This window comes from Cyprinodon tularosa, unplaced genomic scaffold, assembly GCF_016077235.1.
Source record: "Cyprinodon tularosa strain WSP-4 unplaced genomic scaffold, ASM1607723v1 ctg726, whole genome shotgun sequence".
Classification (NCBI taxonomy): Eukaryota; Metazoa; Chordata; class Actinopteri; order Cyprinodontiformes; family Cyprinodontidae; genus Cyprinodon; species Cyprinodon tularosa.
This window is the reverse complement of record NW_024039481.1, coordinates 560,110-585,714: the sequence shown is the minus strand read 5'-3', so window position 1 is coordinate 585,714 and position 25,605 is coordinate 560,110. Positions and strand designations below refer to the sequence as shown.

The 25,605-nt window shown below is 38.6% G+C and overlaps 1 protein-coding gene across 1 annotated transcript; it reads right to left on the bottom strand.

The window, feature by feature from the left end:
- Window positions 1-528: 528 nt before the first annotated feature.
- Window positions 529-25,192, bottom strand: LOC119772709 (phosphoribosyl pyrophosphate synthase-associated protein 2). The gene is made up of 11 exons (XM_038269258.1): window positions 25,042-25,192; window positions 18,851-19,011; window positions 13,077-13,129; window positions 11,622-11,688; window positions 7,394-7,566; window positions 7,199-7,314; window positions 4,020-4,075; window positions 1,876-2,024; window positions 1,723-1,793; window positions 1,504-1,650; window positions 529-1,427 (listed from the first exon to the last, which is right to left on the bottom strand). Exons 2-11 carry the CDS (start codon window positions 18,931-18,933, stop codon window positions 1,269-1,271), a joined length of 1,074 nt encoding a protein of 357 aa, XP_038125186.1. The 5' UTR covers window positions 18,934-19,011; window positions 25,042-25,192; the 3' UTR covers window positions 529-1,268.
- Window positions 25,193-25,605: the final 413 nt, after the last annotated feature.

Sequence of the window (25,605 nt, the reverse complement as noted above, 5' to 3'; positions counted from 1 at the left end):
GATTTAAATAAACAAATTCAGATTGAGAGAAATTTGCATAGAAAAAAATTTGTAAAAAAAAAAAAAAGGAAAATAAATTCTAAGAAAACATTACTCTAAAAACATTTTTTGATGAAAGCTTTTATTCTAAATTAATTGTTTTAAATTTCCATTTCATAAGTTTGCTTTTTGCTTCCGACAGTAATGGTACAAATTTCACTCCATACATTACTTTCCTATCATATTAAGTATTTTCAGAGCTCGCAGCTTTGATGCAGAACAAAAAGGGGGGTGGCCTTAAAGTTGCAGTGTAAAAATGCTCTCTGCACCCTTATTGCCGCCATCTTTGATTTACTTCATGTAGCTACATTGCACTCGTTCCGTGATGAGGTCTTATTGAGATCAGAGTAATATCGCTGGGTTCTGCTCCTCATTCAAGTCCAGATCTTTCTGACAAGAACTAAAGGAACATGTGTAGATCTAGATCTAGACTGAAGGATGGAAATGACAACAGATTCAAATAGAAACCATCCAAAAGGTCTTTTTTCCCCCCTTACAGGCTATGCTGCTTTGGTCAGACAACAGAAACTGAAGTTTATCGGCTCAAGGGGGCAGATTACAAATGCCAGCCACACTTTTCAGATTTATTTAGAAAAAAACATGACATCTATGACTTAATTTGTCAGTTTTTTTTCTCTAAACCTCAATAAAATATAAAGACATCTGAGGTTGTAATATGAGAAAAGTGAAAAAGCTTAAATGTCAGTCGGTACATTTTGTTAGATTAATTTGTAATCCTCAAAGCAAAAAGGGAAGAAAAGAAAGTAACATATAAATATGTTTTTTTCGCCGGATTCTAGTAGTTAAATCAAAAGATCCACCAATAGAAGCAGATCTTATTGCTCAGAATGAGAGAAAAAAAAAAAGATAATTTCTTTAATCTTATTTTATCACGTAGATTTAATCTCATATTAAGGATGGAATAATCATTCCTGGAATATCGTTTCCTTCATTTCCATATCCAGAAATATTGACTGATTTTTAGCAGATTTGTTTTGTTTTTGTGGAAAAAGGTCAGAGGGAAACCAGAGGAGGTTTAGAGGAAGTGAGGAGATGAATTCAGCTGATCCAATAAACACAGCAGCGGGGCCATGATGCTTTCTGTTTTCCTCCCTGTATAAACGTTACCATGACCACCGCAGTGACCTCTGGATCCCCCCAGGCTGGAGTGTGGGTGTGGGACAGGAAAAGGAGAGGCGGTAGAGTCCCGTAGCGGCATGGCGGCCCGCTCAGTCGTCCACGCCGATGTTCCGGAACAGGTAGGACATGGATTCTCCGTTGTGGATGCGGCGGATGGCCTCCGACAGGATCATGCTGATGTCCACCGTTTTGATCTTTGGACACTGGAGCTTCTGCAGCTCGTGGGGGATGGTGTTGGTCACCACCACCTGTGGGGGTCAGAGGAGACTATGAAGGAGGACGTCACAGCAGGTCCAGCAGAAACAGGAAAAACAGGCATCTGACCTCGTCGATGGCCGACTCTTCTATAAACCGCGGGGCTTCCGAGGAGAGCAGGCCGTGCGTCGCCATGACGAAGATCTTGTAGGCCCCCCTCTCCTTCAGCGTCTCTGCCGCCGCCACGAAGCTGTCCACGTCGTCGATGATGTCATCCTGCAGGACAAGAGACGTCATGGCGACCTGTTTGAGAATGTGATGAAGTTAAATGACCTGTGCGAATCTCACCACTATGATGGCGATGCGGCCCCCAACGTCACCCACCACGGTGATCGGGGGCTTCTCTTTGGGGATCAGCACTGCGGACACAGATCAACATTTCCACTAAGCAACGGCGGCTCACACAGCTGGGGGCGTTCGGGGTTAGAAACTGAGCTTTACGTGGGATCTCCATGCTGGGGTGGATGGCTCCCGTGGTCTTGACGGTGGGCGGGGAATGTCGACCGTCTACCTGGTCTGACTCGGCGTCCTGAGCTTCCCCGTGGATCACAGCTATGCCGAGACGAAGCCGCTCGGCGAACGACTGAGCCCTGAACACAGAGCAGAGACTGATATCACCAAGGAGATTATAGGCAAAGGTTCGATCTGTTTGTTCCTTTAAATCAGAGATTTGTGTGACAGAGTTTTCTCCTGATAAAAAAACAAGCTTAGAAGTAGAAGCTTTGTAGGATCCAGTGCTCCGATGACGAGATGAGGAAGATGAAAGCAGAACCACGGAGTGATTGTCGAACAGTGAACGCCTTGAAAACTTTCATTAACCATAAACTAAACGCTAAGTCTCTTTCTTTTCTGGGAACTCTCACGTGATTGGCTCAGGAACCAGGAAGTAAACAAAGGCGACAAACCGCACGGAAAGGAGTTCTGGGCCGCACTTTTAAGTTTAAAGAGAAAAACCAGATAGAGGTTGATGATGAGAGAACAGATCGTTTCTAGATGCTATAACCATCTCAGTTATGTATGGAGTGACTTTTGTTCCATTATTGTTGCAAGAAAATAAGAATTTTAAATGTCGATAAAAAATGTTTTAAGAGTAAGTTAATTTTCTGAATTTTTGTACAAATGTTTCTTTTTTAATTATTTTTTTTTTACATTTTTTTTATTTTTTACAGATTTTTTCCACAGATTCTTTTTTTTGTCAAATTTAAAGTTTCAAATTTATTTTTACAAACTGATTTTTTTTTTTTTTCACATTCTCTTCACTTCTACCAAACATAAAAGCTCAGTCGTGATCTATTAAAATGCCATCACCCAAGCTGACAAACAGAAATCCGTCTTTGCTGCATAGCGCTGTGGAAAGCCCGCCCCCAGAAGTGAAGAGAACATGATCTGGAAAATGCCATTTTGAAAAGAATGCAAATTCTGACAATTTGCCTTCCTGAAAAGCTGATATTTGAAAAATTATATTTAAAAAAATCTAAAACCTATAAAAAGAAAAAAAAAAAATAGGAAAATAAATGCAAACTCATTCTAGTTACTTTAATTAACATTTTTTAATTATGAAGTTTTATTTCTGCATTCAATTTGTTTTATTTACAAAACAGTTTTGTGGCTTGAAATGATAATGGAACAAAAATCCCTGCATACATTCAGAATATTCTGGTTATGCTGCACATTTCTTACTTATTGCTCCTTTATTGGTGCTTAACGTACAACTTTTAGGTGCAATACTGCCACCAACTGGTAAGGAGTGTAAACAGCTTCATCAGGGATTGAGATTCATCTTTAGAAATTACAATTTCTACAGTAAGTTTTGGAAAGTTGTTATTTCTAAACTTGTTTCCTCAGTTTAAACATCTGATGTCACATGTATGTATGTATGAGTTGACCACAAGGAACAAATACACATCTTATATTTATTCAGATTTAATGCCTTAAAATGACAAATTCAGACACTACGCACATATTTCTATTCCACTAGGAGCTCCTCTATCCTGATAAACATCATGTTCAGGAAGGAAAACGGGAAAAAACTAATTTTACAAACTTGAAAATGTTTCAAACTGTCCCCTTTATAGATTAATCCTGAAAAACCAACAAGACTGAGCAAGAGTGGCCAATAAGAACATCAGGCAGAAGGCGGTGGAGGAGCTGCAGGAGTCCACAGCTCAGGAGGGAGAATCTATTAACAGGACAGCTAACAGCTAACAGCCTCGATGGGAAGCAGGTAAAAATTAAATCCTTGTTAAAAGTTTTCCACGCGTTCTGAAGGAGGAACTTTTTATTTTCATCTGACTTCATGTTAAATTCCATCTAAAGCAGAAAACTCACAGCGAGCATCGCTCTGAAGACAGCATACCCAACGTGATGCGTCTGTGTTTAGTTTTTGTAAAACTGGAACATAAACACGATAGAAAAGTCGACCCCTGGGAGCCAAATTCAAAAACATGTCTGAATATTTAGGTTCCTGGTTCTTTTATTTTCTGTCACACAGTTGAAAGTAAGAAAGATGTGAAAATCTTTGATTCTGCAGCTTTGGCGTAAAAAACAAACCAATAAAGCTGCATAGAAACCGGAGCAGACCTCACCTTTTAGCCGAAGCCGGGGATTTCGCCACAATTACAGCATTTCTGTAGTCGGGGATCTGAAGGCAAGAAAGTAAAATGGGATTAAAACGGTGGAGCAGTCGTTAATCTGTAGGCTCTATGATAAATATCTAAGATTTGTTTAATAAAAAGGAATAAAAATAAAGCTGTGAGAACCAGGATAGATGCTGCTGTGTCTTCTGATAAACAACCAGATTTAAAGTCCTTTTGCTTTTGGTTAAAATCAGAAACAGATCAGATGATTTATTTATTGGTAATAAAAATCTGTGTTTCCATCTGATTGAGAAAGTTGCTTCTGACTGAAGTCTGAATGTCATTGACCTGTCAATCAATGCTGGACTCATCAACAATCAACCAATCAGGATCCAGATTTCACCCCAAGTCAAACAGGATCTACAGCTCAACCAGAGCACCAGAACACTTATTTAAAAACTTATTTTTTTAGACTTTATACAGATTTTATTTGTCATTTTGTTTACACAAGTGTAAAACAAAAAGAAATTTAATTTGGAAACAGCTCACTGGACAATTTCATCTTTTAAAAGTACTGCCTTGAAAACTAGTAAAAGTGACTGTAAATTTACAGTTCTAACAATTTTTTAAATAATATATATATAAAATTATTTAAAAAATTGACTTATTTAGATACATAAATAATGATAAAAAAATAATAATTTAATAATAATTGAACTCAACTTCTCTTAGTCCAGTATAAACATCTTTAACATTTACAGGGATAAAGCAAAAAAAAAAGAAAAATCCTGAGCCTGAACTTTTTCAACACAGGCAAGAAAAAAAAAAAAAATAAATAAAAATATATCTATATCTATATATATTAGGGCTGCAACAACGAATCGATAAAATCGATAAAAATCGACTTTTAAAAGCGTTGGCAACGAATTTAATCATCGATTAGTTGTGTCGCGCGATTAATGCGTCATCCGCCGCCGCCGTCATCCCGGGGAAGAAAAAAAAATATGGCGGAGCGAGTCAGCGCCGCAGTTGCAGTGTTGCCAACTCAGCGACTTTTCAGACCCCTCCAGCGACTATTTTTTTTAAAAAGCGACTAGCGACAAATCTGGCGACTTTTTACGGTGTCACTGGCGGCTTTTGGAGACTCTTACGTGAAAGCATGTATCGTTCCTACTCTTGTCCTCCAGCGGCAGCTGCTGCCGTGGGGCGCCTCCCCCATCCCAACGCCTTTCTCCCTCTCCCACAAGAATCCCTCTCAGCGCTGCAGTCCGAGCCGCAGGATTTTAGTGAGGAGTTTAACCTCAGCGTCCAGACTGCAAATGAAGCGCGCATGCCCCGGGATTGACGGCGCAAATTGATCACAATAATTAAAATAGCCTGCGCTTTGTAAAGTGAAAAAAGTCGTAACACGCGACTTTTGTAAAAACAAATAAACATGGCACGGAAGCACCACTGTTATGACGCAGCATCTGAAAAGAAAACATGTTGGAGCCTTCAATGGCAGTGAAGAGAGCTGATCAGCAGGATGAGTAACCGTGTTTGTTTGGTTTTAAAGTGGGGAAACGTAAGTTAGTTTCTCAGGTAGCTCATCTGATGCTTTCCTTACCGTGTTAGTAGGTTACAGACAGTGATAAGGTTGGCTACTTATTTTACTTTTAATTTCATTTGAATTAGCTTAAGCAGCGTTTATATTTTCTTTATAAATAAATTAATTTGCAAATTATGAGGGCAAGGCTTTTAAAGTTTAAATCTTCTGGCAAAGATAAAGTAAAGAAGATCCTGCAATTTATGGAAGTAAAGCAGAATAAAATCCAGCAAGATCAGTAATATGTCAATTAATTATATGCCACATTCCCATGTAAATATCTGTCTTTGGAGGATGTGTTTTTTAGCACCCCTAGTTCTCTCATTTTTATTCCAAATACAGTTTATAATTTGAATCACAGGGCTATTTTTATCTCTATGGTTCAGTATTTTCTCAAGTAGCAACTTTAACTGCTATACTTTCCTGTCTTAAAAGGCAGAACTCTTCTAGTCTAAAAAAACCTCATTTGTTGAAATGGGGGGGCCTATTGTTTGAACCCCTTAGGGGCTTTAAAAAACAAAAATGCCTGTCTCTTTTTGCGCTTTATGAAACAAAGTACCCTATATTTTGTGGATGTACAGCTACATTTCTCATGTAAGTTTGCGTAGTTTTAAAACAAACATTTATTTTTCATATTGCACCAGTACAGTTAATGAGAAACCTGTACTTGTGTGCTTGTTTGTTCTGTCTAAAATGTTTATTTTGGAATAAAGAGGTTAATATAAAAAAAATATTTTGTGTCCGATTCATCGATTAATCGAAAAAATAATCGGCCGATTCATCGATTTTCAAAATAATCGTTAGTTGCAGCCCTAATATATATATATATATATATATATATATATGCGTGTGTGCATTTGTATTTTCAAGCTATGCCGGGGGGGTGTGTGGGATCACAGATTGCATGAATGATTGAAGACTAAATTTGACTTTTGAAAATCCAATACCAAATCTATATCTACCACTTGCATGAACCACTTTTCTTTTGATGTCCAGTTTTGCTGACAAGTTTTCCCTGGAGCACAGCGTGCAGAAACAAGCGCCTGGTTAACCTAACTTCCTGCACCAGCTGCTGCTTGGCTCGCCATCTCGCCCTGTCTCCTCCAGCCAGGCCCAGCGCCATTTATTTTTGAGTCTTTTATCTATGGTTGTGAGATCTTCATGAACTGCATTGTACCCAATCCATGCAATTCCGTTCTCTCCATCGTCCTTCTCTCCAAACACAGAGTTTCATTTATTTATTTTTTGAGTTGTTACTCATCTCTCTGTTGAATGGAGCCGTAAACGGTGCAAGGTGACTCTCTGTGTAGAAATTCAGCACTGAACCACAATCTATCTGGCAAGAAATGAGAGTAGAAGGTACATGCTTTCCTAAGACCCGCCCCCTTCTTCTTCTGATTGGTTAATACTGTTAGTTTCAGACGCCCCTTTGCTACCATTGCTGACAAATGCAAGAGGGATTTCAACTGTATTTTTAAAATGTATTTACTGTCAATTTATTTTCGAGTGATGTTTTTTACCCATGGCCTGGGGCCAGAATACTGTAATCCCTGCATTTAAGTGACAGAAAAAGGAAGACGATGCTCTTCCCCAGATGGTTTACCTCCTCCTGAATGTACTGGAGCAGAAACGGAGACGCTCTCAGGTTGTCCACTGGAATGTTGAAGAAACCCTGAATCTCCTTCTGATGGAGGTCCATAGTGATGAGGTGGGTGAGGCCTTCAAAGAAACCACACCGTCATGTTTGACTCTATGAAGGAACCGTTCCAGAGGGCGGAGCTTTGATCCTCCTACTCACCAGCTTTACAAACCATGGAGGCGATGAGCTTGGACACGATAGAGCCTCTCTTCCTCATCTTGCACTGCTTGCTGTAGGGGAAGTAGGGAAAGACGCCCGTGATGCTGCGGGCGCAGGATGTCCTGCAGGCGTACACCATGATCAGCATCTCCATGATGGTGGTGTTGACGTCCCTGATACAGAAAAACACCGTTTATTCTGCTGGAACTTCTAACTTTCTAATACACTAGAAAAACAATCTAGAAATTAGTAAAAACATCTTAAATTAAGTGTATTTTCTCTTAATTTGAGTATATATATATTTTTACAATATATTTTTACAGGTTTATATTTTCAAATAAAGATTTTCCTTTTTGAAAACCTCATTTAAACAAATTAACACAGAGTGTGATGCCGTTTGAGACTCAACCTGATTCTGACTGGATTGAGGAATGATGAGCTTTCATATGTCGTTCATTTTGTCAGAATCAGGTCGTAAAAACATGTATTAACCCATTCATTAATAGAGTAACCTGATAAATGCTTTCTGCAGGTTCTTTGTTTCTTTGCCTTTATTGAACATTTCCTTATTCGATCTTTTTAGCTCGTTTGTTCTAACCCCCCGGGGTTAGCACAGCTGTGCTGCGCTCAAAGTTTAATCAGAGACACTACAGGTGCTGGTCATAAAATTAGAATATCATGAAAAAGTAGATTGATTTCAGTAATTCCATTTAAAAAGTGAAACTTGTATATTATATTCATACATTACATACAAACTCATATATTTCAGATGTTTATTTTGTTTAATTTTGATGATTACAAATGACAACAAATGAAAATCTCAAATTCATCATATCAGAAAATTAGAATATTGTGAAAAGGTTCAAAATTGATGGCCCCTGGTGCCACACTCTAATCAGCTAATTAACTCAAACCACCTGCAAAAGCCTTTAAATGGTCTTTCAGTCTAGTTCTATAGGCTACACAATCATGGGGAAGACTGCTGACTTGACAGTTGTCCAAAAGACGACCATCGACACCTTGCACAAGGAGGGCAAGACACAAAAGGTCATCGCTAAAGAGGCTGGCTGTTCACAGAGCTCAGTGTCCAAGCACATTGATAGAGAGGCGAAGGGAAGGAAAAGATGTGGTCGAAAAAAGTGTACAAGCAAGAGAGATAACCGCACCCTGGAGAGGATTGTGAAACAAAACCCATTCAAAAATGTGGGGGAGATTCACAAAGAGTGGACTGCAGCTGGAGTGAGTGCTTCAAGAACCACCACACACAGACGTATGAAAGACATGGGTTTCTGCTGTCGCATTCCTTGTGTCAAGCCACTCTTGAACCACAGACAGCGTCAGAAGCGTCTTGCCTGGGCTAAAGAGAAACAGGACTGGACTGCTGGTGAGTGGTCCAAAGTCATGTTCTCTGATGAAAGTAAATTTTGCATTTCCTTTGGAAATCAAGGTCCCAGAGTCTGGAGGAAAAGAAGAGAGGCACTTCATCCACGTTGCTTGAAGTCCAGTGTAAAGTTTCCACAGTCAGTGATGGTTTGGGGTGCCATGTCATCTGCTGGTGTTGGTCCATTGTGTTTTCTGAGGTCCAGGGTCAATGCAGCCACATACCAGGAAGTTTTAGAGCACTTCATGCTTCCTGCAGCTGACCAACTTTTTGGAGATGCAGATTTCATTTTCCAACAGGACTTGGCACCTGCACACAGTGCCAAAGCTACCAGTACCTGGTTGAAGGACCATGGTATCCCTGTTCTTAATTGGCCAGCAAACTCTCCTGACCTTAACCCCATAGAAAATCTATGGGGTATTGTGAAGAAGAAGATGCAATACACCAGACCCAACAATTCAGAAGAGCTAAAAGCCACTATTAGAGCAACCTGGGCTATCATAACACCTGAGCAGTGCCACAGACTGATCGACTCCATGCCACGCCGCATTGCTGCAGTAATACAGGCCAAAGGAGGCCCAACTAAATACTGAGTGCTGTACATGCTCATACTTTTCATGTTCATACTTTTCAGTTGGCCAACATTTCTATAAATCCTTTGTTTTTATTGGTCTTCAGTAATATTCTAATTTTCTGATATGATGAATTTGAGATTTTCATTTGTTGTCATTTGTAATCATCAAAATTAAACAAAATAAACATCTGAAATATATGAGTTTGTATGTAATGTATGAATATAATATACAAGTTTCACTTTTTAAATGGAATTACTGAAATCAATCTACTTTTTCATGATATTCTAATTTTATGACCAGCACCTGTAAAACAGACGCTGACGCTGCAGATAAAGACGAGTTATCTGGAGACACTGGCCTCATTGTTTGCTCTATTTAGTTTCTCTAAATCCTCTCAGGTTCTTCTAGGTTTAGTTTGTGGACAAACATGTCACCTGGAAACTCTGACCAACGTCTGCCGTGTTTTACTGAGCTGAAGACGAACAGAGGTTTTAGCGCTTGTCGCCGTCTCCACTGGAAACCTTCGTTTCCGTCTCCGACGTTAATATGTTGCGCTGCTATGCTAAGTTAAGCTAAGCTAAGCTAAGGACTTCTGATTCTCTCATTTTAGTAGATTTTGCCAAAAAATCTCAAACCATCTTTTTCCTGAAGTTTTTATCTCTAGTCCATCTATGTTAACGAAGGTCGTCGGGTGAAAAATATGAAGTGAACTTTATTCCATCATCGTTTCAAAGGAAGAACAGGTTTTGTAAATGGAAATAAAAGCAATCCAGAAATTTTACTTTCAAAGACTCCAAAATCAAAAAGCTTTTAAAGAAATCTGTCATTCATTCCAATTCTTCTTTTTTTTTTCAAATCTTAATTTTTATAAAGAAAAAAAAATTTGTTTTTAAATTTATTTTATCACAGACTTAGTTTTACAAACTACATTCTTCAAATATTGCGTTCCACAGATCATATGAACTTCTGGCTTTTCTCTGGAGCCAAGATGCATTTCTATTGGTCTGCTGGTCATTAGCGACAACATTGATTTGAGTGGGGAAGGAAGGAAGGAAGGAAGGAAGGAAGGAAGGAAGGAAGGAAGGAAGGAAGGAAGGAAGGAAGGAAGGAAGGAAGGAAGGAAGCATTTGGAATATTCAGTTATTGTATTAAATGTTAATTGGGTTTTCTTTTACTGTATGAAATCACAAAGATTAAAATGTGGTCCGTACATCTAAAACCGACTCCTTTCATGGCTGTTTTTGAGGTTGATGCTGCGATATCTTAGCCTCGTGAGACCATCCTGATCTTGCGAGTTTTCAAGTTTTCAATCGCAGATCAGTCTGGCTACTTTCCGTTAAAGAAAATTTGGGGCAGTTCACCAAACGAACGTCCAATCAGCGTTGGCTTTGAGGCGGGTTGAGGTGTGACGCAACGAGAAGCGCGACAGTTCAGTCTAAAGAACATGGCGGCTTCAGCCGATGAAACTAGCATTAGCGTGGCTATCGAGCAAGTTTTATCGGAATTACAGAGTATTGCTTCACTGAAAGAAGAGCAAAACGCTGCTCTGGAAGCTTTTCTCAGAGGAAAAGATGTTTATGCTCTTCTCCCAACTGATTTCGGCAAGAGTTTGATCTATCAATTGGCTCCTCTCTGTCGTCGCTCTGTTACGTCATATGCTTCATTGATCTGATTGGTTTATTTGGCCCGTCTATCACCAACATAGGCCAATCAGCTAACCAGTATTTTCGCCCCTTCCCAAAATAACTTCAACGGAAGGTTTCCAGATGGATATGCGGAGCAAATCCATCTGGCGGAGTCATCTTAGCGATATCTAGCAAGGAAAATTTTATTGATTTTGCAACTCTAATTGCTCGAAGGAGAACACTGTTAGAATGGAAATCCCAATTACCACCTATGTGTAGGTATGTACTTGACTGTATGATCTGGGTGAACTATAAAGTGCCTTGAGATGACGTGTTGTGAATTGGCGCTATAGAAATAAACTGATTGAATTGAAATGATGCTCCTAAAAATTGAAAAAGTAGAATATTTTCTGAAATGATCAACCAAAAAATTCTACAAAGTCTGAGTTATTTTGACAAACTTGCAACTGTCCCTTCTCACTAGTAAAAGAGTCATAAAACACTACAATCTGAATGGCATTGTACATCTGTTTTAACAACAATAAAAATATGAGTAAAAAAAAGAAAAGCGGTCCATAATAATTCTCAGTATAACGTCTAAAGTGACAGAATAAGATGAATCTAAAGGGGTGTGAATATTTTCTTACTTTGACACCGTCTGGATGATGAAGACATCTTTTCCTCGGACAGACTCTTGGATCTGTACCCGCGTTTCTAAGGAAACAAAAACAGGGTATGAAAAAAAATTAAAAAAAAATAAAATCCAGCCTGTTATCTGATAACAAAGCCTGAGAAGCCCCCCCCCCCCACACTGCTGTAGATACCAGCATTCCAGAACTAAACCACCCACATTAGGAGGGAATTAGAAACACAACGGTTTCCCACAACAGTGTGGAGAGACGGGTTCTGTAGTTTAACCTCAGATTGATCCGTTTTTTTAATGATTTTTCATCATCAGTCTCAGATAAACAGGCAGCAGGAACAGTTTGCCTTAGAATCAGCATCTAAATCATTAGTGACAATGCTGGTAAAAACAAACACCAAAGGCTGAAGTCACGTGGAACAGATCATCTCTGCTTAGACAGAATGTGATGGAGCGTGAACGCATTCTGACCCCCAGTTTAAACTCCGCGCCAAACTTCTAACTCCATGATGTCTGCTCCGCTGTAGTGCGAAGCCTAGAGGAGCTCTAAGCTCACATGGAGCATCAGACGCCTCTGAAGTCAGACCACACCCTCTCCCATGGATTTTAAAGAGGCATTTATGAAGAAACACATTTATAAGTGAGGTTTTAAAGACATCTTTATTAAACCTTTTTAGGAATCTGGTTATAGTTTTATTGGAACAATGTGATTGGTTCAAATAAATCGATTTTCTTTGAACAATTCATAAAATTATTTGATCGCTGCTCCAACATTTGCTCTAAATCTTTTTGAACCAGTCAGAGGGACTGAGGTCAATGACCTGAGCTCACTGTGTTTGTAGCAGCTTTGCATTCCCTGCCCTGTGGTTTGAGCTTATTTACATGACTTTTGTTTTGGTGAGGTCATGGTGAATAAAAAGTGCAACAGCAATCTAAATGCTCAGGGTTGAGTTCTTAATGTTCAGATTAATGGACCAACATAATTGTTTTCTAATTACAATTTTAATTATTCTGAAAATGGCGGCCTCATCATCAAACAATCACCCTGGTCCGCCTGGATCACTAGATTGATAATAAGAAATAAGAAACTGATTCCCAGCATCATGGTTTCAAATGAAGAACAAGTTTTGTAGGTGGAAAAAAATGCAATCCAGAAATTTTACTTTCAAAAACTCCAAAATCAAAAAGGTCTTAAAGAAATCCGTCATTCATTCCAATTCTTCTTTTTTGAAAATCTTAATTTTTATAAAGAAAAAAAATATATTTTTTTAACTTTATTTCATCACATCCATGATCAGAGGAAATGGTACTTTGCGCCTAACAGTGAATATTGGACGTTCAGTTTAAAATAATCCAAGTATGTGAATGGTTCCTTCTGAATGAAAATAGTTGTTTTAATGGTTTTGAGTCAGATATGTGGCGGGTAGGGGAGGGCGTTTCCTGTTGGTCATCAACTTACCTCTGTTTGCTTCCTGGTAAACCTGCACCTTTCCCAGCTCCACCCCTAATCGCCTAGAATGGGAGAATACAAGAATGAGAATATATTTTCAGTCACTTATTATTAAGTTATTTAACATATCGCCAGATTATGAAATTAAATATTTTAATGAAAACTTGGTGTTACTGAGAAATGGAAGGAAAGAAATGGTTTTAAAACGTTCAAACAGATCTGAGCTCATCAATAATAAGCTTCTGTGCCTCCTGAGGAAAACCATCCTCACAGCATAATGCTGCCCCCACCATGCTACACACTGAAAGAATGTGTCTTCAATAGTACCGTCAGGAAAGGACATCTTTTATTGGAAATTATTGCAATAAATAATAATAAATGACAACGTATATTTTTCATGTACGGTATATAATAAATAATGTAAGTTAATCCTATAAAAGATCAATAAAGCTTCTATTTTGAAGAACACTGGAAGAGGACGACATTTTAAATATTCAAAACCAAAAAATAAAACGGAGTATCATGCTACGTTCAGACTGCAAGCAGCAGGAGCAGCAAAAATGCGCGTTCTGCTTCATTTTTGATGCTTGTACAAGTTTATTTCTGACGCGCAGCTGAAGTATCTTTGCTGCTCTGGCTGCCCGTTGGCGGAGCTACCCTATCCTTTCTTTGTCTGTAACAATTGCAGCTATATAAACTATTACTAAACTAGTGCTTTTTACATAGGTATCACACAGTGTTGCAAAAATAGTTAAAAACACAACTAAATAAAAGAAGTCATGTATCTTGCATATTAAGTTACTTTTATACAATTATTTCATATCTTACTCTGCTAACAAGAAACAGCTGTATTAAAGTAAGTAAATATGCTTACATAGATGAAAAAGACGCATGATTTATTTTTTCAGGGCAAGAAAAGTAATATTGAAAAGCTTTGAAAAGTTTCCTCCAGCCCCCATCCGACAGTCAGATTCATTTCCAGATTGTGCTCTAAACAGCTGGATCTACCTCCTCCAAACTCCTCACAACATGTTCTTGATCCAGAATAATTCATCATTGCGTTCCGACACTGTTTACATTTAATCACTGCTGCACTTTATGGAATCGAAATGTTCATTTACTGTCTGAAAAGCAGCAAAGTAAATGAAATCTCTGTGTAAACAAAACAACAATAAAAGTTGTCTAAGTCTAGGTTAAAGTTGCCAAACCAAGGGAGACACATAATTTTAATAAAAAAATAACTGCTTTATGGGAAGCACATAAAGAAACAAAGGAAAAAAATGGTTTTGCCACAAGTTAGAGATTCACACTTCCTGGAATTTCCTTGATGTGGTTCAGCTTTACTCTGTTCTTCTGTAGCCTTTCCCAATTTTGCTTGAATGCTGTTATAATTCCTGTTGCTGGTGAACTTTTTCCTTAGCCTGATGTAGTCCTACTCAATTCTAGTCAGAATATGAGTCTGATACTGCTCCATAGAGCTGTGATAATGGGGCGTGTTTTGAACGAACCAGGAAAAAAAAATGCCTCTGCATTCAATTGGATAGACCTACAACCAATAAGAGCAACGGAGTGCGTGACTTATGTTAAGCGACGCATAGTTGTTGTCAACAAAAATCAAAGCGTGCAGTTGCACGCCTAGAATAAGAAGATGAGCCTTGATCGCGTTTCTCTGTTCCTCTTTTAAAATTAAATTGCTGTCGATATCTTCTAGAACAGACCTAATAGCAGAATCTACTCACCTCAACTCTCCAGCGGCAGCCATTGTTGTTGTCACCCAAGCGCGCTTTGGTCACATGGTTGATTACGTTACTGTTGATCATCTGTCCATCATCGTATAAAGCCCGCCCTGACAATTTGACCCGACCTCAAACGTTGTGGGCGGGACTAAGTTCGGAATGGCACCCAGGCTACTTTTTCCTACCACCCTTTTTTTCTTAATCTTTTTTTTTTTTTTTTTTTTTTTTTAAGTAGTTTTAATACATATTTTAAGTGAGAAAATCCACCTAAAAACATCATCTGTTAAGTCAGTTCATCCAGATTACCATCCTGTCATCAAATATTAGTTCTGTTGGAGCCGCTCAGACCCCCGTACACCTGCGCTGCTCTGTCACCTTTCAACATCAGCCTCTGGCCCGGTCGCCTCTTCACGGTGTGCCGCTACCGTTCACGGCGGCTGGAAGTAGATGTTTAGCGTTTTTCACGTACGTAATCCTAACTGTAGCCCCCAGGATAATAAAATCTAACATGTTTTGCCAGAAGGTTTCCACATTTTAAGTTAATTTAGGCGTTAATAAACAGTTTTAGAGGAGTGATCATAGCGATCTGCATCAGCAGTGCTGTGTCTGTCTCCATGCCAGCTCCCAGATCAGCTTCTCTGATTGGTTGATGCGGCGCGTCGAGCAGCAAAATGCAGCTGCTGCTTCTGAAGCGTCAGATGTTCAGGAGCTCGTGAGGTGCTGCTTCGGCTGCTAAAAAAAAACAAAAAACTTTTGCTGCGCCGAGATGCGCGTCAACCATTGACCTTGCATGTAAACTTGCTGCTTCTGCTGCTTTAGGTGTGAATGTGGTATTCTTTGTTGACAAAAAACAAAATTGGTAAAAAAGAAACAAAAACCTCACAAACAATGTTTTACTCCTCAAACAAGTCGCTTTATACTATAGTAATATTAAACACATAATTTTGACTTTTTAAACATTGGTTTGGAGATGAAGCGCTCCTGTGACAGTGTGTGGGGAACTCAGACAGCCAACTGGATGTAGTTTTTTTTCCAGCAGGTTGTGTTTTAGTTGAAGCTCCAAGTTTGTTTTATTGCAGCTTTTAGTTGCTACTGCTGAACAATGAATGTGCCGAACCGGCTGCTCCAGGCTAAGAGGTTCACTGCGGCAATCTGGCTGGAATCCAAGGTGCTTCCTGTCTGCCGCCGTCACATTCGGCTTTAAAACCAATTCCACCTCTTTCTAAATTCTGGACGACCGTTTCACTGACAGCCTCCTCCTCATTTGGCTTTAATGTTAAACTGACATCATTTATTTTATTGCTCATATTGAAGTTTGGCTTTAAAAAGAACTTGATGGGGAAAGAAAGATGGGACATTTACTTAATAAAAAAAAAAAAGTTTTTACACTCCCTTGAGTTGGTTTTTTGACTTTGTATTTTTTTTTTTGACAAATGAGATCAAAGGAGACGGAAACGGTTTCATGAAGTTCTGACATAGCAAATATGTATGTCACATGACTAATCAGCTGTTAGCGCTGCCGGCTTCACATTAGCATCACATGGTGGAGTGAAACATCACTAGAGTTTGTTTTAGCCAAATTATGTCCTTTTTGGCTTCCACATGCATCCCTGAGGCGTTGAGCAACATCTCCCATTGGAAAGGTGAGCAAACATCTAAAGATCCTGTGATTTGGCTAATAAATACCACCACTATCAATGGATTCAACAGAAATAAACGTGAATATTTATATGGAAATAAAGGGAGAAAATAAACCTGTCAAAAGTATTCAAAATATAGTTTTCTAGCAGAATGTATCAAAGTCCTGTCGTGAAATGTAGTGCCCAGCAGACAAAGCCAAGTTGTTCCTTCCTTCTCTAAACAGTTTCATGTTTTTAAATTTTTAAGAGTTTGTAGCACTAAGCATCAGCGGCCGTTTATATTTGGTTTCATCATCAGAACTGAGAGATCTAAAGCGAAAAGAGTGAAACACAGTTTTGAAAAATAATAAATAAAAAAAACTCGACATCAGGGGAAAACTTGGGCCACATTCAGAGGTGATTATTTAGGATATTTAAATAATAAAAATCCTATTTTTCTAAACAGCAAAAAACATGTGGAGTGTGTATGATGATGTCATTCACACTCCTCTTTGTTTTTAAAAATATATAAATATAAAAGGTATAACCGCGGATGTCTGGGGGACAGTGATTGGCCTACATGTTATGAATGCTGGCCTACATTAAATGATTAATTATGGACAGTTTAGTTTGTGCCTTCAAGTCGTTGCCCCAAGGAAGACTTTACTTGGATATAACTAGGGCTGCAACTAACGATTATTTTGAAAATCGATGAATCGGCCGATTATTTTTTCGATTAATCGATGAATCGGACACAAAATATTTTTTTTATATTAACCTCTTTATTCCAAAATAAACATTTTAGACAGAACAAACAAGCACACAAGTACAGGTTTCTCATTAACTGTACTAGTGCAATATGAAAAATAAATGTTTGTTTTAAAACTACGCAAACTTACATGAGAAATGTAGCTGTACATCCACAAAATATAGGGTACTTTGTTTCATAAAGCGCAAAAAAAGACATTTTTGTTTTAAAAGCCCCTAAGGGGTTCAAACAATAGGCCCCCCCCATTTCAACAAATGAGGTTTTTTTAGACTAGAAGAGTTCTGCCTTTTAAGACAGGAAAGTATAGCAGTTAAAGTTGCTACTAGAGAAAATGCTGAACCATAGAGATAAAAATAGCCCTGTGATTCAAATTATAAATTGTATTTGGAATAAAAATGAGAGAACTAGGGGTGCTAAAAAAACACATCCTCCAAAGACAGATATTTACATTTAATTAATTGACATATTACTGATCTTGCTGGATTTTATTCTGCTTTACTTCCATAAATTGCAGGATCTTCTTTACTTTATCTTTGCCAGAAGATTTAAACTTTAAAAGCCTTGCCCTCATAATTTGCAATTTAATTTATTTATAAAGAAAATATAAACACTGCTTAAGCTAATTCAAATGAAATTAAAAGTAAAATAAGTAGCCAACCTTATCACTGTCTGTAACCTACTAACACGGTAAGGAAAGCATCAGATGAGCTACCTGAGAAACTAACTTACGTTTCCCCACTTTAAAACCAAACAAACATGGTTACTCATCCTGCTGATCAGCTCTCTTCACTGCCATTGAAGGCTCCAACCTGTTTTCTTTTCAGGTGCTGCGTCATAACAGTGGTGCTTCCGTGCCATGTTTATTTGTTTTTACAAAAGTCGCATGTTACGACTTTTTTCACTTTACAAAGCGCAGGCTATTTTAATTATTGTGATCAATTTGCGCCGTCAATCCCGGGGCATGCGCGCTTCATTTGCAGTCTGGACGCTGAGGGTAAACTCCTCACTAAAATCCTGCGGCTCGGACTGCAGCGCTGAGAGGGATTCTTGTGGGAGAGGGAGAAAGGCGTTGGGATGGGGGAGGCGCCCCACGGCAGCAGCTGCCGCTGGAGGACAAGAGTAGGAACGATACATGCTTTCACGTAAGAGTCTCCAAAAGCCGCCAGTGACACCGTAAAAAGTCGCCAGATTTGTCGCTAGTCGCTTTTTTTTTAAAATAGTCGCTGGAGGGGTCTGAAAAGTCGCTGAGTTGGCAACACTGCAACTGCGGCGCTGACTCGCTCCGCCATATTTCTTTTGCTTCCCCGGGATGACGGCGGCGGCGGATGACGCATTAATCGCGCGACACAACTAATCGATGATTAAATTCGTTGCCAACGCTTTTAAAAGTCGATTTTTATCGATTTTATCGATTCGTTGTTGCAGCCCTAGATATAACCAAACGGAATATCTTCAAAACGGCTCCAAATGTCACAAAACTCATATGGGTGAGTAGAACACGATGTAATAACGTAAAATCAAGGGCCCAATGTAAAAAGAAAAGGCTTCCCCCTTTAAATACCCGTAATAAATGTCTAAATGTGCCATTAGAAGTTTAACTTTTCCTTATTCTAAACCTGTGCGGTCCTCAACACCCCATAAACCCCCCCCCATACTCACTCAGCGATCCTCTTGCCGAGTTCGCGACTCGACGGGTGTGAGTTGGCGGTGAAGATCACCAAGCCGCCCTTGGTGTGGTTCATGTCTCTGGGGTCTCGGCCGCTGCTCTGGCCACACTCAGGCAGTGGATCCCTGGGCACCCACGCTGCGCTGAGACCTTCCTGCAGTGGAGATGGAGGAGCGGTTAACGACGAGCAGGAACACCGCTAAGCTAAAGAGGCTGGTTTGAACCGAGCACAGGATCCAGTTTGCAGCAACTGCCCCTCATTTCAGCTGGTGAGATCAAGCTCATTTCTCAGTGAGCTACTGCTTAGGAAACCCCTTTCCATGAAGAAAAGGGGTCTCCTCTTGTGAAAATAAAGACATTTTTCCCATTAGAAACAAGCATATACTATCAGGGACGGAGCTAGATGGGGGGCCAGCAGGCCTTAGCTAATCATATGCCACTCCCTTTTTCTCCTCCAATGGTGGAATAGTGGAGATTGGAATAGCAGGGGACGGAGCGACCGAACCCGACCCCTTCCCCCCGCCTGCCTTACCGTGCTCCCCAGGAGTCCACGGGGCCGCCGGTGTCCAGGGCCAGTCGCTCCATCCCCGGCTGCCTCCCTGCCCCCGTCTGCCGGGGTTCCCGGACCAGCCGGCGCTGACGGCTCGGTTCGAGTGGCCGGTGTGTTTCGACTACGTGCTGCATTGTGGTCGACCAAAATCTCACCCGCTACGTTTTTATTTAGTCTCATCAACGAAACCTCACACCCATGATTCGTCATCAAAGATCCATGTTTAGCTCGTCAGTTTTTTTTATCGTCAAAAAAAAGGAGGAGCGTCAATTAAACAATTTCATGTTGTTGTCATGACGACAACAACGTTGCTCATAAGTTTATAGATGTCAACGTTTTGTTTACATGATCCAAGATGAATACAGCAACCCGACATCATTCCTACCTACATAATGGGTTTTAGAGATTCGTTGATGTAATCTTACACATACGCATCTCTTTACATTTGTCTTAATGGTATGCATTGTACCAAGTTTAATTGTGCATGGAACAAATAACCTTTATAATTATAGGGGTAGAAACAGAGAACATGATGTGAAGTTTAGAATGTTTTATGGATTTGCAGATTTTCAGCATGTTAAATTCTATCTGTTAAAGTTGCTCAGAATGGTTGAATCTAACGTGAAAAACACACTAACTTATGTTGGTGGGTGAGCAACTTAGCAGATGAAGTAAAGCAGAATTAATCTGAACTACTTTCCAAAACACGACACTATAATTCATGCACGACTGTCGCTCTGATATGGCAATGCCAATGGCTAACTTCCTTCAAACTACTTCAGCTTAGGGCTGGGCGATATGGAAAAAAAACTATATCACGATATGGATTATTTTATATCACGATAACGATATATATCACGATATACCACTACTGATGTTGCATTTTATGTTTTCATAGTCCGTCAGATGGACAGGGTTGAAAAAAATCTTTCATCGCCTATTTTTTACCCATCATCTTGTTTCCTAATATGAGAATCCCAACCCCAAACCAAGAACACCAGTTATGCAATTTGCGGCCATGACAGTGAACAGTATAGAATCCTGGCTATTGCGCTGCAGTAATTAATCATTTCATATTCGTTTGTTATTGACATTTTATAAAATTCCAAGGCCAGGTTTTTCTCTTGTCTTTCACTTACCTTGTTTTCTATCTGGGATCGAGTGTACGGACGAGGTCCCGAAAGCTGTCTTTCTCGACTATGTAAACGGGGGCCATGCCTTTACAGATATAGCGTGAAATAGCACCTGTGATCTGCTTGTGTCGCTGAGACGTCTTCTCATATTGTGATCCTTGGGCGAATGCTTCCTTAAGCTTCGGCTGTGAGAATTTCTTTCCAGTGCTTCCTGTATTTTCATCCCTTGTTTGTTTTGATCGGAGTGGTTGTAGTTTCCCGTGTTCTTGTTCATGATTTTTCTTCAGGTGGTAAAAGAGGCCGGAAGTATTTGCATCAGCCGCTGGAACGGCTTTGCTGCACAGTTTACATATCGGCTGCGTTTGTTCTTTATCAGATGGCTGAAATCCGAAATATAACCAAACAACCGAGCTGCCTCCCCTTTTGGGCAAAAGTGGTGTTTGTTGTGTCTGTGACCTGGCAACCGTTTCGGACTCTGTAACCGCTGCTGTGGTAACATCTTCTTGGGTGTCCATCATTCATTTTTCTTCACGCCAGAAAGAAATTTCGCGGTCTCTCTCCGTCAGTAATGTCGCAAACGTATGGTGCAAAGCCGCGTGACGTAAAGCGGTGTAGTGTCGCAAAACCACGTTCTCTACACATTATCTTTTTATTCTCTTTTTTTTTCGTTATATACACTTCGAGTTTGCATAGCAAAAACGCAAAATGTTATATTAACAAATTATATTAAAATGTATATTAGCAGTAATAATAATAATAAAAAAGTTTATCACGATAGAAAAAATAGAGGAGAAAGGTCACGATAGACATGTTTCTCTCGTCCTCACGATATATATCGCCATATCGCCCAGCTCTACTTCAGCTCATTGAAATGTTATCCTCGTACATAAAAGGCTGAGGGGAAAGTTAAGGTTATAGAAAATATGTTGAAGTTGTCATAGTTGGAATATAATAAAGGCTCGACTAGCAGGGGAAGCATTATACCAATATAATCTGTAATCATCTCTTCATTATGTATAGGATTCAAACCCAGAAAAAAATTTATATATATAAAATTAGAGCTGCAACTATAGATTGCTTTGCAAATCGATTAATCTGTCGATAATTTTTTTGATTAATAATCGGATAGCAAAAGGTTCCTAAAAGAAGTTTTTTTTTTACAAAATTAAACCAGATGAAACTAAAACTTTTCCACTTGAGGAGTTCTGGATTGAACATTTTGACAGATTAAAAGGTTTTTTTTATATTACATGCTAAATTTTTACATTTTTATAACAATTTTGATATAAAGGCTGCTCTAACAGGGTCACTGTTAGCTAACATATTTTATCGTCTCTATATTCCAGTTAACGATTAATCAACTATTAAACTAGTTGACGATTATTTCAATAATCGATTAATCTGATTACGGTAATTGTTTCAGCTCCATATAAAATGTTAGAATATTAACGTTTGTTCAGTGTTAAAAATTGTCTATTTATTTGAACTAGTTACAAAAGAAGACCTTTTTAAAAACAGAAAAGGATACTCCAGACTTCCTGCAGTAAAATGGTAACATGATGAGAACAACTTTACTGGATCAGGAGTTTTTTGGAGCGTTTGTGTTTGTCTGTCTTTGTACAGCATAACTTGAAAAGTTCTGAACAGATTTTAACGTTATTTTTACCAGCGGCCGGCCTCGTGTCAAGGAAAAATTCATTAACACCATGTAATGATCCAGATCATCTGAGAGTTGTAGCTATAGGTTTAAATCATAATATGGAGGGGAAATATGCTGCCTGGCAGGTCTGCGCTTTCCGAATACTTTTCTAGTTTTAATCCTAACACTTAGGGCAGGGAATAAGTGATTAAATCCATTCCCTCCACTGATGGTGTATAAGAAGGTGAGCCTGCGATCAGACTTTAAGCATATTGACGACACATTTAAACAAAGTGATAATATTGACAACTGTGGTGAATTTGCACACAATAGAAGCATGGTGCTATCAGGGTGTAGTTTGCACCCTGATCCTGTGACGTGTGATAAGACCCATCTGCTCTATCCCCTCAAAAAACATTCACTACATTTACTAGTTAGTTACAATTTAAATAAAAACGCTTCTTTTAATAGGATAGTCAGAAATTTAGCTTTATTTTTTGTTGTAATTTTGATCTTTAAATAAGGTTGGATTTACATTTAAAAAACGGATAAATGACTTAACTCTAGTAATCTCTATGAGGTTTTCAAACTATTAGAAAAACTCAACCTTACATATGTTTAATTAGCCTGTAAAATATCTAGATTTCAGTAATTGTTTCTACATAAATCGATGAAATTTTAAAGGTGCTGCTTGGAAAAACGGTACCAGAAAGCTTCATGTTTGAACATACACAATCATGCCTCTCCATATACCACCTAAATTAATAATAATAATAAAAATAATAATATATATAATAAATACATAAAATAATTAAATACGACCTAAAATAAAAGAACCACTGCAGATATATTTACTGATATTAATTGTAACTTCTTAATAAGTAGAATAATTAATAATACTTCACAGATTTTCATGGAAGTAGCTGAATTTATTTGTTAAGTTATTCTTCTTTTGTGATTTTAATGACAACTTTTCACAAGTTTCAAGGTAAATTTGGGAACAAATGACACCAGGTTGTTTTCTGAAGCGAAATGTCAAAAAGTTTATCCAAATTAAAATTATTTTAACTATTCGGACAGGAAAAATAAAAACAAAAACCCAGCCATGCTAATTGGAGGTGATAATAATCATTATAAGAGGGCATATCAGGTTACAGTCTGTGATAAACAGTAGAAAAACGGTCAGACTACAATAAGAAATAATGTGCGAAAAAGTAAAAATGTTAGTAACTCTTCAAACGATTTTAACAATTGTGTTTTTTTGCGGTAGTTCCTTGTTTATAAGAAATGAGCACGTGACAGGCAGTGGGTGAAAACAGTCACGACGTTAGCTTTAACCATGCTATGCTAACCAACACAATTCAGGGATGTATTTTAATTTAACACTGTACCAGATTTAAAATATGAGCTGCTCTAATACAGAAATAAAATAATAGACCATAATAGTAATCATAATAAATAATTTTTCAATAAACAGGGAAATAGGATCGACTTTAGCATCGTAGCATAACTAGGGATGGGGATCGTTAATATTTATTGATATCGATACCTTTATCGATACTCCTTATCGATCCGAGTCTTTATCGATACCACTATCGATACTTTTCTGTTATTTGGTGGAAAGACGATGCGACAATATGTTTTTAACAGAACTGGTATTGCTTTTATTGCTTAACAAGTGAGCATAACAAAAAAGTTTCTAGCCTTCAGTAAACATGGCTAATGTAATAGGCCACTTCTAAATGACATAAAACTAACTAGAATATATCAGCAGCACCAAATGAAAAATAAAATGTCATAATGTATATAAATTAAATGAATAATATGCTGTGTCAGAAAAAAAGGAAATAAAATATCAGCCCATAAATTAACAGGTATTTTTTTGCAGAAAAATTAACATGTCTGTCACTTTTCATCAGGTTTTTAGAGATTAGGAAAATATTTATCAAATAAATAATTTTATTTTAAATTAAATGTAATTTTTAATAAATGTTGGCATCAGTAGTTTAATTATATATTGTAAAATAATTACAGCAATATACAACTGTATTACTCATGTTTCTCGCCAAAAACTCAATTTCCCTTTTCTTTACGTTACACTTGAACGCATCATGATAACCTAATTGTCGTTTTACTGAGCCAACCTGAACACATCATCACGCAGCACGTCTGAAACTTTATTTACTTTTTAAGCTAACTAGCTTGTATGCTGCCGATTACAACACGGATTTCACAATTACCATTTTTAAGTGACCAGACAAGCTACAAAGTCTGTGTGCGCGCTAACCAGTGGTTCTCTGAGTGGATGATGAAGACGGGCCCGACTGTGGTGCGGCGGGGCAGCAGCAGGAGGAGGAGGAGTCTTTTCCGTTCAGCCATTCTCGAGTTGCGAGCAAAGTTAACTGCCAGACTTCACTTGTTTTACTTTTAATATCTGTTTGCTTACAATTTCATTCCAAAACATTGGTAGACATGCTGCAGTGATTGGATTGATTAGATTTAAATGCTGTGACGCGACTCGAGGGACACACAATTATGTTACAGGACCTCCGGGAAAAAAAAAAAAAAGACCAGACTCGATAGTGGTATCGATAAGCCCAAACGTTATTGATTTTCGGGTTTTGAAAAAACTGGAACCGGGTCCTTGATAGAACCGGGTTTCGATCCCCATCCCTAAGCATAACGAGAAGCCAACATTAACGCCTGAGTACTAACGCGAGATCTGGCTAAAAATAATCCCTCCGAGGCGAAGCTCGCAGAGCAGCGGAGGGATTTTTCATGGGTCGGTGAGCGTCTGGCTGCAAGGTTAACAGGAAACACCGAGAACAGGGAAAATAATAATCATTATAGAGCCTCTCTTACCAGCTTGTGTTTCAGATCCGGTTACAACCTGCAACCAGCCGTATTTGAATATCGCTTCAAGCCTACGAGGCTTTTCAACCTGCCCGACTCAGACTGTCTGACTGCGCGTCGCTCGGAGTCTTTGACGGACGTGGCCACTGGCCAATCAAATCAAAGGGATGTATGGGCGTATGACATGGGCTCTCTTGGCAGCCATGATACGTTGGCGCAGCCGCCATGCTGTGAGTGGCAAATGCATCTAGTTTATACAGCTTAACTAGTTCGCTCAATAAAATATGATCCTTTTTGTACCAGAAAACGTCCCAATTGAGACAAAACTGAACTACATTCTCATATCAAAATAAATACATTTAAAAAATAACACACATTTATAATGTATCCCAAATTGCTACCATAATTTAACCCTTTATAAGGCAATTTAGCGTTTCTGATCACTTGAATATCCCTTACAAATGGGTAAAAAGTTAAATGTTAAAAAGTCAAGGCAAAAAGGTAAAAAAAAAATATTAAAATGTTAAAAAGTATTGATAAAAGGTAAAAAGCAAATTGAAAAGTTAAAAAAGT

Excerpts from the sequence above, each read along its gene's own strand:
- LOC119772709 (XM_038269258.1), bottom strand. The coding sequence starts at position 18,933 with ATGAACCACACCAAGGGCGGCTTGGTGATCTTCACCGCCAACTCACAC. Across the intron at positions 7,315-7,393 it reads CTCCATGGTTTGTAAAGCTG|GCCTCACCCACCTCATCACT; the intron begins GTGAGTAGGAGG and ends GTTTCTTTGAAG. Across the intron at positions 1,428-1,503 it reads AAGAGTCGGCCATCGACGAG|GTGGTGGTGACCAACACCAT; the intron begins GTCAGATGCCTG and ends TGACCCCCACAG.